The following is a 13,265-nucleotide window of genomic DNA, read 5'->3' on the forward strand; positions in this document are numbered from 1 at the left end:
AAGTCCGAGACCGAATCCATCACGGGTATTTAGAAGCCCGGCCAATCACGATGCATGTTTTAGTAATCTTTGTGTAAACACAGCTGAGACCTGCAATCTAAACTGCCGTCTTATTAATGAGATACTCCATAAAGAGAAATGCTAAGCTAGATGAGAAAAAAGAGTTTTACAAGCGCTCTTAGTACATGCGTAGTGTGCTGTGTATAACCAAAATTTTACAGCTTGTGGTCTCGCTTCTTGCGCTGGTAGAGTGAGACCTCCAAGCCCTGTATGCCGCCATCCCGAATAACCCTTCGGAGAATCTTTCCACTCGGTGATTTGGGGATCGCTTTTACGAAGACAATTCCGCCAACGAGCCACTTGTATCTCGCTGAGTGACTCTCGACCAAATCCTTGAGATCATGCGCCAACTTTTGAAGCTCGGCCTCTGACTTGCTTTCGTCCGCTGCGACGACGTAAGCGCGTGGCCACTCCGTCGCTTCGTTCTTATCGTGTATGCCAATCACGCCAGCGTCAGCAACGTCATCGCTGCTGCAGAGAATAGCCTCCAATTCAGCGGGTGCGACTTGGTAAGCGCGCACTTTGATCATTTCTTTGATGCGGTCTGTGATGCAGAGAGTGCCCTCCTCGTCGAGATGGCCGACGTCGCCGGTTCGAAGCCACCCATCTGACGTGAACGCCTCTGTGGTGACGCTCATATCGGGTGCTTCTTTACTTCCCAGTCCATGGGATGGGACGTAAGCACTCATCAATCCGGGCGATCTTACGAGAATCTCACCCTCAGCACCGAACGGCGCAGCCTTTGTGGTGGAATCCTCAGAGTTCAATTCGCCTGACCCAGCGATCATGAGTTCGACACCCCAATGAGGCTTTCCTGTATCGTGTTTGTAACTGTGCATGTCCTCTTCCCTGAGACCTCTTTGCAGAGTGACACTGCACGCTTCCGACATGCCGTAGCCTAGCCTCACGAGGAAGCCGAGTCGCTGGAAAACCTTCTCCACAACTTCGTGGCCGAGAGGTGCACCGCCTGTGACACCTGCAACAATACTGCTGAAAGCATTGCGACCGCGCGCGTCGCGTCGCGCGAAGGGTTCTACCACAGGTGATTTGGCCAGCATGACAGCCACGGGAGGTGCCATGTGAAGATAAGTGATCTGTCGGCGCGGGATCGAGGATAAAACAGTATCGAGCTTGAACGCTGGCATAGTAAACACCGTAGATCCAGTTGCGAAAGCCAGTAAAAAGATGTTGGTGAGACCGAAGACGTGGTAGAATGGCACGTAACCTAGCCATCGCTGGTGAAAGCCGTAAAAGTCCGCATCGTGCCACAGCGACGCGATTGAGAAGTTGATGGCTTGATGAGATAGCAAAACACCCTTTGACCGACCTGATGTACCAGATGACCAGAGAATGATTGCTGTCCGCGTGGCGGCGGATTCTGGTGAGAACGGGTGACCAGCAGTAAGAGGCTCTTTCGCTGGCAGAAGAAGGTTCTTCCAATCGCCATCCTCAGCGTGAGAAGCTGGTGAAAGAGGATATAAATCCCACGCTACATCGACTGTGTAGACGCGCACACTTCTCTTGTACGCCTCGTCTTCCTGTTGCTCAAGCGCTTTCTCGACGGTGTTGAGGAACGCTTTCGCTGTGAAGAGCACACGGGGACGCGAGTTCTTGATCACCCATGAGAGCTCAGTAGCAGACAGTGAGGGCGATGCTAATGTGGTAGTCAACCCAGCTGCGATGGCACCCATCATGAGTGTCGCAAAGGGTAAACAGTTGGGCAATTGAATGAGCACCACGGGTGCGACCTCCGGGCCAGAACATGATGCTGTTGGGGGGAGGGTCTCGATTTCATTGGGGTCAAGACCGAGAGATTGGAGGTTTGATGCTAGAGTGAGGGCATCGCGCTTTACGCGTGAGAAAGTGAGAGGACGGTCTAGATAAGTCAGTAGGTGTCGCCATGATATGATGTTGAGTTTGGGCATGCAAGATTGAGTTTGGGAGTGCAACGTACCGCTGGCGTGGTCAACGAAAATGGGCTGATCATCATGGATCTTTGGCACACGTCTCGCCCTAGGCGTGAAGTCATTTTCATTCTGGAAGGGATTGCTGAATAAGAAGTCGAAGACGTTCGCGCCTGGGACGTTGGCGGGTGTGCCTGCATAAGCGGGCTTTATGTCTGACATTTTGTGTCTCTCTCTGTGTCGGTGTAACTTTTTGCCTTTTGCTTAACTTTGCTTTGCTTTGCTTTGTTGATGTTGCTCTGCTGGGCTGGTTGCTGGGTGACACGCAGGGGGGTTTCGGTACAGACTGATTGTGAAGGAGAGGAATTGATGACAAGCCAAAGAGTCTGAAGCTGGAATTGATCTTATAACTGAGGTGAGTGAGGTCGTTTACCGTTTACCTTGGGTAGAACGATCGGGCCGGCGTGGAGATTGCGGAGACCCCGCGTTGAGAGCTGTCTTTCTCGGTTTCGGGCCTGAAAGACGGGAGGCGATGCGGCTCGATGCTGCGGCAGTTGGTTTCGGCTGAGATGTGCCTCGTTATGTGAATATCAGCAGATTCTACGTAAATAACACGAACAACGTGGTAAAGTCACCGAATAAGAGCAATACTATATATATATGGAGTTATTATAATTACGTATGAATTTTAAAATAAAGCAATCCTTATATTTGTTAGGATGGATGGCTCTCACTGTGTAGCTGCTTAACGACGACCGGGTATAAGAATATCCAGATCATCACCGATTTAGGCAACCCGAGGCTTGCGCCCCGTAACAGCGACAGCAAGTCTGCATTGCGCTTCAATTAGATCTAAGATTTGCCGTTTTATCGAGCATATCGACGAAGATCAATTTATTACTCACCTCGGCATGCAGTTTTATTTAATTACAACAGCGCCGGCAGTAGGAGGTCGGTACGTGATTTGCTTTGCTAGCGCCCCTCACTTCGAGACGCCAGCAAACAGCGCGCCTCTCGTTGCAATACTGAACACTAACCAGGGGTCTCATCGTAAGATTTCAGAAGTGCCTGCGCTTATCGGAAAATAAGGTGAATGTCTGTGTCCGTACCTCTCGATATCTGCATACCTGTTGCACTAGGCGATATGGCTGTTTCCATCCTGCTGGCCATTGAAAACAACAACTCATTCATCGGTTACCTTAGGACCGCCCCTCAAGTGGCTCGGCCGAGAGATCGGGTTCGACATAGCTCCTGTCCAGAGTATCGAGATTTCGTCAGAAGCTTGATAGTCATGAAGCAACTGGTTCTGAACACTAAGACAACACTTGGTATGCCTATCGAATTTAGGGCAATGGAAAAAAGCAAGCTGCCATGGTTCGCGATGGCAAACTTTGTGTCGCTAACTTCTCACCATGATAATTGTGCTCATAAAGCTTGGACTATATGGTGCAGTCATGGTACACCATCGGTATTTGTATCCTCTCGATGGATGGCCAGCCTTGGTCTACTCATGACCAACTTATCCAAATTTTGCTCATTCAGTATTTCACCCAGCTGAAGTCAGCTGTCGTACTAGGGCAAGATCTTGACCAAGAACGATATTTTGGTCAGATGCCACCTCGAAACAATCAATGCAACCAACTCAAGTCCCAGCCGCATGTTGGTTAGTTCTGTCGAGCTAACTTTCTGGGTAAGTCTTATCAAAGTCCTTGTACCTCGACTGATGTAGCCAAGATCCGTAAACTTCGATCACCAGCTGGACAACTTTAGTATGTATTTTGTATAAAAGCGATAGTGATTCCCTTGAACATCATCACTACTCGAACCTTGCCATCAACCAAACCTAGGGTTAGCGTGTAGAAATTTACTACCAGCAAAAATAAAACTGAGTTTCCTAGTGCATCATTCGAGGTATCATGACAAAAGACATCAAGGTTCTCAACGACTCAACAGGGTTGTCATGATGCCAACAATCCTCGATCTCAAGCCACCTAGACATTACTAGTCTGTGATAGTTGACAGAAAGACGCTAGATAAGCCAATGAACTTACGAGAATTGATAATGCAGTAGATACCCCGGTCCTGGAGCGCATCAAGCCATCCTTCAATCATCATCACTGGGCAGTGGCGTCTTGCCACATTAGAAATAAGTCAATGTCAATGAGCCTTGTGTGAACCGTTTTGCAAGTTTTCTCATAGCCACATGAAGAAATGATGAATTGTAGACCTGTTACTTCGTCGATTCTATCGTCATATGGTCATAGAAGCCGTCAAACCCCGTTGGAGGCTCCGCATCCCCCATCTTTGGCTGCATATTTCACTAAACCTCTTCACATTTAGTTCCGAACTTAATGGCCATGTTCCTCAACAGTAGCCAATTAAATCGCACAAATTGTCATCAAGGTACTCAAACTCGCGATAGCATCACCTTGATGGCTTCAGGGTTCATACCTTGATGAGCACTACACTTGTAGGTAAGCAAGAATACTGTGTAAGTCACAACAAGTAGAAATACCACCCTTCCAAGAAAGAAACTTTGCTGAACCCCATTCATCTTTCACTTCTCACATCTCGTCGGGGTTTTCTCTCTCTTTTTCTTTTTTTCTTTTCTCACTGTCTGTTTCAGTTCAAAATGGCTAAGAATAAGGTCAAGAAAGGAAGCAAGAGCAAGGGTGCTAAGAAGCCTAGCATTCCTCCAAAAGCTCTACCCGTGACACTTCTTTCTGGGTTCTTGGTAAGTTTCCTTGGTCCACGACCATGGAATTGCTGTTGACTGTGTAGGGCTCTGGTAAAACGACCCTTCTTCAGCATATCCTCCGAAGTGAGCATGGCCTCCGCATTGCGGTTGTAGTCAATGACATTGGAGCGTATGTGATCACTTCCTTTCAGCACTACCAACGTCTGACCCCTCTAGTATCAATGTCGATGCCTCCCTCATCAAGAAAACACACCATCTTTCAAAGACCCAAGAGAAAGTTATCGCTCTTCAGAATGGCTGTATCTGCTGCACCCTTCGTGGCGATCTCCTAGAAGAGCTTGTTCGTCTAGCTCAACTTCAAGAGTTTGACTACATCATCATCGAGAGTAGCGGTATCAGTGAACCCGAACAGGTCGCTGAGACATTCGACTCGAGACTTGCTGAGCAGATGGACGCTATGGGATCCATTGAGGGTGCACCTGGCCTGGACGCTGATATGATCAAGGTTCTTCAGCAACTGTAAGTATCGTTACCGGAAGCGAGGGGTGAGAATCTAACCTTTGTACAGCAAGGACGCTGGTGGTCTTGAGAAGTTTGCCAGACTCGACACTACTGTCACTGTCATTGATGCTTTTACGATGTTGCATGACTTTGATACGAGTGATCTTCTTTCTTCAAGACGTGACGATGTCACGCCTGAGGATGAGAGGACTGTCTCTGATCTTATGGTTGATCAAATTGAGTTCGCAGATGTCATCATCCTGAACAAGCTCGACATGGTGAGTTAAAGAACGTCCCCTCTCCAGGTATCGATGAGCTAAGATACAATCAGGTTGATGCGTCGACAAAACCTCGCTTGCTAGACTTGATCAAGAAGCTCAACCACCGCGCCAAGATCCTTGAGTCGAGCTATGGAAAGGTCGATGTCAAGCAAATTGTCAACACTGGCATGTTCAATCTTCAGGTTGCTCAGTCTGGTTATGGATGGCTTCAAGACCTTCATGCCATGACAGTCCGCGAGGTATGATATATCCGTCCCCGTACCAATTCGAAGTGGGTTTCGCTTACTGATGTTGCCCCAGGTCAACGGTCGCAATGTGCTTACACCAAAGCCCGAGACTGAAGAGTACTCTGTTCGAAGCTGCATTTACAGTTGTCATCGACCATTCCACCCTCGTCGGCTCTGGGCACTGCTCTATGACAAGTTCATCTTGCAGCTTGAGCAGCCCGAAGACGATGACGAGGAGGAAGAGGAAGAAGAAGACGATGAAGACCTTGAGATGGTGGGCTACGCAGATGCTGAGGACTCAGCCGAGGCTGCCGTTGCCGACCGGGATACTTCCGAATCTTCTTCATCCCAGGGAAAGCGCTCAGCCGCATCATCACCTCGAAGCTCCCATTCTACCCTAGAATCTGCCCCTTCACCCGAGCCTGCGTCCAAGAAGCAAAAGTTCGATGACTCAGAAATGCAAGACGTAGATGATCTCTTCACACCTTCTAACGAAGTAATCCTCGAGACCAAGCGCAAACATCCCATCTTTGCACGACTCTTCCGCTCAAAGGGTGAATTCTTCCTCGCAACACGTCCCCACCGCGCAGGAGACTGGTCCCAGGCTGGAGCTATGCTCACTCTAACCGGCGGACGTCCATGGTTCTGCACTCTTCCTGCAGAAGAGTACACTACCGGTGATCCCGAGGTTGATGGGCTTGTGCAGCATGATATCAAGAAAGGTGGAGAGTGGGGAGATAGACGTCAAGAACTGGTGTTTATCGGAGAAAACCTGGATCACAAGGCCGTTGAGAAGATGCTGGATGAGTGTTTACTCACTGATGCCGAGTTGAAGAAGTGGGAAGCGGTCATGAGAGATGAGAAGAAGAGTGATGAGGAAAAGCGTGACGCGCTGGAGGATCTGTTCGATGACGGATTCCCAGATTGGCTAGAGGATGATGACCATGAGGACCATGAAGGACATGACCATCCACATGGCTTGAGGTCGATAAAGAAGCACCTACAAGAAGTAGATTGAAGTAGAAAAATGTCAAAAGAAAAGTCATTTCTTGTTGATCTTGGTATCGTCCTCCGTGAGCTCCCAAACAGCAAAACTCCTAGCCGTGTAACCTTTTGTTCCCGTATTTGCGCAACATATCGTCTTCGATGCCTTTGTCTCGGCGCCCAAGCCCATTGTCTTTCAATTTAGTGTGCATCATCTCCCAAAGATCCATCAAGTATCCCCCATCATAGCAAACGCCGCATCAACAGCCTCCTTCGCCACAAACGAAAAGACCTCAACGTCCTTCCCCATCCAAATACTTCCTTTCGCCCAGCCTCCCACCAAACATCTCACGTACCAGATCGCAAGATGTTTATTGTACCTATGCACCTTGTTGATACAGGTTCTCTTCATGCTCCGTCGTAGATCGGTCATCCAATCGTTCTCCTCCCATCTCACATCAGTGCGTTCCATCGGGCAGAAGAAGTCTTGCGCATCCTGGCTCGAACCTTGCTCAGGTTCTGTGGTGGAGAAACTGATGCTGAGTTGAGCTGGTCGACTTCGATATGTGGCGATTCCAAAGACTGGGGTGCGGCAGGATGATGATTCGGCGCATGAGGAGCTGGTTCGATGATTGGCGGGTTGGCCTAGAAGGGTTAATGTCAGGTCAAGTGACGTCGCAATTGACATGTCTCTTACTGCAAATGTTCCCAGCGCTTATATACTCGCGAACCACAAAGTCCATGGCCGGCTTGTCCGGTTCACCCGCGTCTCCCGTCCAGTTCTTGAAGATGGCCGTTAGGAAGTCCTCCATTGTGTCCTTCGTCTTCGAAAGCGTCGCATTGAACTCGGTAGCAAGGCTGCAGGCGTGGAGTATATCGAAACATCGTTTCAGTTCAGAGTCTTCGAGATCGTCAGGAGTCGTGATGGATCGTGGACTTCGAAGGATATGATCGCCGAGTTCGAGGGATGAGAAGAGGCGATCGCGGGATTCGACGCTGGATCGAGGTTCGGGCGAAGGACTGTTGCTGCCTATCAGTATTGATTCCGAAACATCTGGTTCTTGCTTGATAACCGCTGGAGCTGTGCATGGTGGTATGAAGCGTACGGGAGGGTTGAGAGCGGCACGGGCGAAAGGGGCTGAAGAAGCTGGTTCGTACATTATGCCGGGGAGCGTTGTGGAAGAGTAAAAGAGAACATGTTGAAAGAAGTGCTCAAAAGAAGAGACTCTTCCATCTTGTGCTGCAGCAGTGAATCATCGTGACCGCGATATAAAGGGATTCTGCTGGCGTGCAACTGTCTTCTGGAGGAAGACGAAAAGAATCACCGCGCAACAATCATCACTCAGATTTACAAATACCAGAACCAATAAGAACCACCGGAGAAACTGGCTACGGAAAACGGGACTGGCATTTTATTTCCTCCCACTGTAATAAAAAGCCAGGGCTATGGGCAGGCTAGCAAAGGGAGCATTTATTGGCATCGGAGGATAAGCCTCGGCACGGACCTGACAATTGCAATGCTCCCCGGAGCCTAACGGGAGTTGGGCAGAATGATGTTCTTTGAACCTTATCAACACAAGACGGAAATGATGGACTCGATCTCAACTGCCAGTACAATACTTGAGAATCGTTATGGCATCTGATTTCGTCATCAGGTAACTGACTCGATCTTTTTATACTGCTCCAAGATCTCGGTCAATCTCGGCTTCTGATGGATGGGGGGCAGTAAGATACTGATGGTAAAGCCTGCATGGGTACCGAGTACCAGTACTTTATCCCGAGTTAACAGTTCAGTACTGCCCAGAAACCTTTTCAATATTGCGGCTGATGGAGGGCGAGGTACGTGTATAATGAATCACGGCCAATAAGATAATTTGGCCTTCCTTTGGACGATTGCAGTCGTGATTTACGGCGATATTGACTCTTCAAACCCTTCGATACACGCGTCCGTGCCATGCTTGCGAGATATCTCTTCTCCCTGCTCATAAATAACTCGGGTTTGGTGACATTTTCCAGAAACATTATCAACCATTGAGAACCACCGGGGGTAGTCCGTCGGCAATTCTCTATTGCAGTACAGTGCAAGATCCTCCCAAGTCCCCTGGCTAAATAATATGATCTCGTCCAACCCATTTTTAAATCACTTGTTACCTTCGATAAAGAGAAGTTGTTCTCTCCATCAAACCAAGGGATCTTATGCAGTGCACCCACATTGGAGGATGTTTGTGACTATCCGCGGAGGTACACTGCAGCCCTGGTATGTGCTGCCGCCATCCAAGACAAACAAAACAAGGTGATGGCCCACCCATTCCAAGGACTAAGGATCCATCCTGCAGATCTTTGAACATTTTTCTCTACAGTATGTCGAGGAATCTTGAAGTTCTCACGCACTCAGGCTGTGCATAGTTTATTTACTGTTTGCTCTGCAGATGCTTGAATGGTGTGATGAGACTCCTGCCACTGACGAAGAAGCCATTCATCGTGGAGTGCAACAAGCTTGAACAAAAGCATCACGTTGCTATCTTCCAACGTGGCTTGCAAAAGTCGACGCAAACTCATCGTCATGGCATCTGCGCGATCTGTCGATATCTAAGGGGACTCATGAGATGAATAGTAGCATTCGGTAAAGAAGAGAAAAAGTCAATTCGGAATGAATAACAGATACGACACAATGCAAAGAATGTGATGTCAAAAGGCCAACATCTCGCAGATGTAGTGCCCCCACTAAAAAAAGAAGAAAAGACCTGATCTCGTCCCTTTCAAGCCATGTTAGGTACGTATAGTACGTAGTAGACGGCTCGCACGTCCGTGAGCGCTGATTGGATGTTGATGGACGTTGACCAATGAGGGCTTGGCCGGTGAGGGCTGTTGCATCCACGTCAGACTCTTCAACCCATGTATGTACGGATCTGCAGAGGGGAGTGTTATCCGTATTTTGCAAGCTACGGGAGGCACTCATGCATCATTTAAGTCCCTTCGGTGCATTTTTACACTGTAGACCTGCATGTCGTCTGCCCGTTTGGTGTTTGATAGCGAGTGTTGGCATGCGGCTATCTATCATGCAATGACAGGGCCGTAGTAGCCCTGAAAAGAGTGCAAAGCTCAACATGGCGCTGATCTTTCTTTGCTTTTCTTTCCTCTTCTTGTTCTTCTCTTCGCTCTTATTATTATCATCTCGCGATAACCAACAAAGCGTGGATGAATTGTTGTCTCAATGCGTGGACTGTTTTGGCGTGACGCCCCTGTCAAGCCCAAATACTTGTGATTGTCTGGGCCTTATCCACCAATGATGACATTCGGACCCAAAACCGAGAAGTCTCATCCAATCATGACCCCCGGGACTTGAAATTCCACAGTCTTCCTCACACTCTGCTAGCCTCGTCTGGGTCTAGTAGTTTGTGAGAAACTTCAGAGAGATATGGTCCGGGTATTGCTGCAATCGTCTCGTCCCATGACGTTGGGGAGATCTTTGTTTGCCCCAATGTCTCACGGGTTGTTTGGTTGGCCTTGGCTGTTTTGCTTTCGTGGAGATACGCACTGGTATCTACAGCGCCTCCATCAAGGCCCGATGCAGCTTTTTCTTCGGTGATCCCCATGCCATTCTTTAACTGCCGTGAGACCTTTAATATGAGCTTCATTCAACGTGGTTAGGTGTATCACATTTGTAAGTATGTTTGGCCAAAAGTACCCAAGCCAATTGTCAATAACATACCCTGCTATCTCCGCCGGTAATGCTCTGGATTGCTTTAAAGCATAGCCTAAGCCGGATTCTTCACTAAAAAGTGACACTTTTGGCTTAAAGTCCACTCTTACTTATCGACCCCTCACATCCCTGACTCCAGACCCCAGTTGCGTGCATCTACATATCCCCAGGGCTAAACTCATTCCGTACTTGTTGGCTTGGGGCTTGGTGTCCAGTTCCCCTCTCATGTCTTGTCTTGTCTTGTCCTGCCCTGTCCTGGCTTTGGTAAACGCCAGGTTTAGGGCTACAGTACATTGGTACTGTATGTAGGCCTGCTAGGCACTCGCCGTTTGTCCATCGCCCCCCTCTTGGCTCCCGCATTGTCCCCCGAACCTGGTCCTCCACCATTCTTTTGTGCGTCTCTTATTTAAAGCTTTTACATCTCGCCTCCATTTGCAGGGTCCAAGCTTCACTCCCAGGAGCATGATTTATCTCCACTACGGTTCCTGACTTGATCAAATCTTCAAGGTCTGACTCGACCAAGCTATCTAACAGCAGCACCATCCAAACAGCAAAGATGGGTACAGTTTACCATCCCTTCCAACAACAGCTCCATCCTCCCAGTAATGATGGCAGCCAGCCCTACGACCCAAAAATGCAATTCATAGCCCAAGACCAATCGGGCATGAATCTACACGGCGCGCTTCCCCAGGGTCCTTGGGAGCAATGGTGGTCTCCTGAGAATGCCGCCTTCGCTGAAGCATCAAACTTGGCCGCCCCAAATGCCTACGCGCAAGAACACCAGCAACAATACGTCCAGTGCGCCTACGATCAGGACTCTTCGGCGCATTGGGCATCCCCTTCAACTTCAATGCGCAGCTATCCCGTCCCATCTCCTTCCACAGAGTCAACCAGCGTAGAGAATATGACCGGTTGCTCCGAAAGCCGTCGACCCTCTTCACCACCCCAGCCCGACAAACGAAAACGTAACGCGAGCCGATCTACAACGTCGAAAGCTCCAAGACGCGCGTCAACTCGGAAGACTATCAAGACAGAAACAGCCCCAGAAAAGCCGAAAAGGCGCGGCAAAGGAAAAACAGCAGCAAAGGCCCAAGCTACAAAGACGAGATCGCCGTCTCCCGAATCAGAAGAACTCGATGAGCACAGCAAAAAGGTCCAGGAGAGAAACCGCATCGCCTCCAACAAATTCCGCGTCAAGAAGCGCGAAGACGCCAAGAAACTTCGAGCCGACGAACAAGATATGGAGCGAGTAAACCGCGACTTGTCAAGCTGCGTGTCTGAACTCACGATGCAGGTCTACGACCTCAAGATGAGGCTATTGCAACACACCGACTGCGAATGCCACTTGATTCAAAACTTTATTGCGAGTGAAGCGCATCGATATATCCAAGACTTGGGCGAGGGGAAACAGAGCCACGCCACCCCGCCGCTTTGCCCATACAACCAACACAATTGAGCGGGGTATCTATGTACGATTAAAAGACACGAGGACGATGATCATGACGAGTCGATACGATAAAGGGCCGGCCGGCGATTTAAAGGGTTGTTTATGAAAATGCAGCGGAGGAGTCAGTGCGATTTGACAGGACCAAGAGCAGATATCGAATACGATGGGATGATATGCTGCACTTCTTGGTCTTTTCTTTCTTTCTTCTTTTCACCACGACTTATTTTTCTGCGATTTTATGGGATTGACGAGTTCAAATGGCGTTGGGAGGTATCGCAGTGAGAGACCAACGGAATACTGGCAGTGCTAAATGGCAAAAGCCACAAGCAAATTTATACTCTATCGCTTGTATTGCTTCTTACCTTGGATCAAATTAAGTCGTGAAATCTAGCCTGCATGACCATATCCGACCGTGAAATGTCAATACAAAACTGGACAAGGCCATACATAGTACGAGAACGACTCACAGACACCCAGCGATCGCACGTATCGCAGTCGTCTCTTGTTTCCCGAACGTTGAACTCATTTCTCGCCACACGGATCCCCCAAGGGATCTTAGTGGACAGAGGTCCTGTCATTATCAATCCATTTTGTGGCCCGGAGGCCACCCCGACGCAAAGATTGGCTGGGCTAAAAAGCCACAATGTTACAACGGTCCCCGGAAATATCATGGCGCTTGGTGGATGTTCAGGACCAGGGGGTCACAGGAATTTGTTTCTCGAGGACCACTGCAGCTTGTTAGGCTGTTGATGAGCCAAAGACACACCAGCTAAGAGCGGAATGGTAGCACAATCACATATATGCATGTTCTCGTTCCGCCACCAACAATCTTACATGCTTTTGTCAACTTTAAATAGTTAGGCAGCGTTCAGCCCCGAAAAATCGGTTTGTTCTATTCAATATCCGGTATGGACCGCCAATGGAGAGTTCTCCGACGCCCCATCGCCAGCTCGAGCCCAATGCACAGAAACAATGAATATGACAGCATCACTTGATACAATAAAAAAAACATTTTTATTGTACCTAGATGCGCATCGAAACACGTACGTATAATCTTGGTTCTGGCCAATGCTACCAGGATCGAATCGAGATGAAGCGAAAATGTGCACAGCGCAAGCGCACGGTTGACCGCAGCGACCTAGCCTACCGTGGCCCGTATCTGCTCCAGAAAGCGATGTGATCGATTGCCTAGATTTTGACCAATCATGTCTCTACGGAGGTCCGATGGTCGATGTAGCCAATCACTATGACACGGACGATGACTCCGTAGCCAATCATACTTCCCAGGCCTTAGCACGTAAGATCTACAGATGGTGGTGTCTCACAAGACAAGCACAGCGTCACCGAGGTCAACATGAGTAACACGTTCAGTGACAAGCGTGATTGTACTGCATTACATCTGGATAAGGTATCATTCTTATGGCACCCAATTGCAAGTAAAATTAGTACTGAGGAAGTAA

At 48.8% G+C, this 13,265-nt stretch overlaps 4 protein-coding genes across 4 annotated transcripts; 2 read left to right on the forward strand and 2 right to left on the reverse strand.

The window, feature by feature from the left end:
* Nucleotides 1–215: 215 nt before the first annotated feature.
* FMAN_11576 (uncharacterized protein) lies at nt 216–2,186 on the reverse strand (the record flags this gene model as incomplete). Its single annotated transcript, XM_041834409.1, has 2 exons — nt 216–1,936; nt 2,015–2,186. The coding sequence occupies 2 exons, from the start codon at nt 2,184–2,186 to the stop codon at nt 216–218; spliced, it is 1,893 nt and encodes a 630-aa protein (XP_041684675.1).
* Nucleotides 2,187–4,596: 2,410 nt separating this feature from the next.
* On the forward strand, nt 4,597–6,689 carry FMAN_11577 (uncharacterized protein; the record flags this gene model as incomplete). Its single annotated transcript, XM_041834410.1, has 6 exons — nt 4,597–4,698; nt 4,746–4,831; nt 4,879–5,181; nt 5,231–5,441; nt 5,495–5,683; nt 5,745–6,689. The coding sequence occupies 6 exons, from the start codon at nt 4,597–4,599 to the stop codon at nt 6,687–6,689; spliced, it is 1,836 nt and encodes a 611-aa protein (XP_041684676.1).
* A 195-nt stretch (nt 6,690–6,884) lies between these two features.
* FMAN_11578 (uncharacterized protein) lies at nt 6,885–7,815 on the reverse strand (the record flags this gene model as incomplete). The annotated part of the gene is made up of 2 exons (XM_041834411.1): nt 6,885–7,300; nt 7,353–7,815. The coding sequence occupies 2 exons, from the start codon at nt 7,813–7,815 to the stop codon at nt 6,885–6,887; spliced, it is 879 nt and encodes a 292-aa protein (XP_041684677.1).
* Nucleotides 7,816–10,914: 3,099 nt separating this feature from the next.
* On the forward strand, nt 10,915–11,814 carry FMAN_11579 (uncharacterized protein; the record flags this gene model as incomplete). Its single annotated transcript, XM_041834412.1, has 1 exon — nt 10,915–11,814. The coding sequence occupies one exon, from the start codon at nt 10,915–10,917 to the stop codon at nt 11,812–11,814; it is 900 nt and encodes a 299-aa protein (XP_041684678.1).
* Nucleotides 11,815–13,265: the final 1,451 nt, after the last annotated feature.

This window comes from Fusarium mangiferae (assembly GCF_900044065.1).
Source record: "Fusarium mangiferae strain MRC7560 genome assembly, contig: FMAN_scaffold008, whole genome shotgun sequence".
NCBI classification, from domain to species: domain Eukaryota; kingdom Fungi; phylum Ascomycota; class Sordariomycetes; order Hypocreales; family Nectriaceae; genus Fusarium; species Fusarium mangiferae.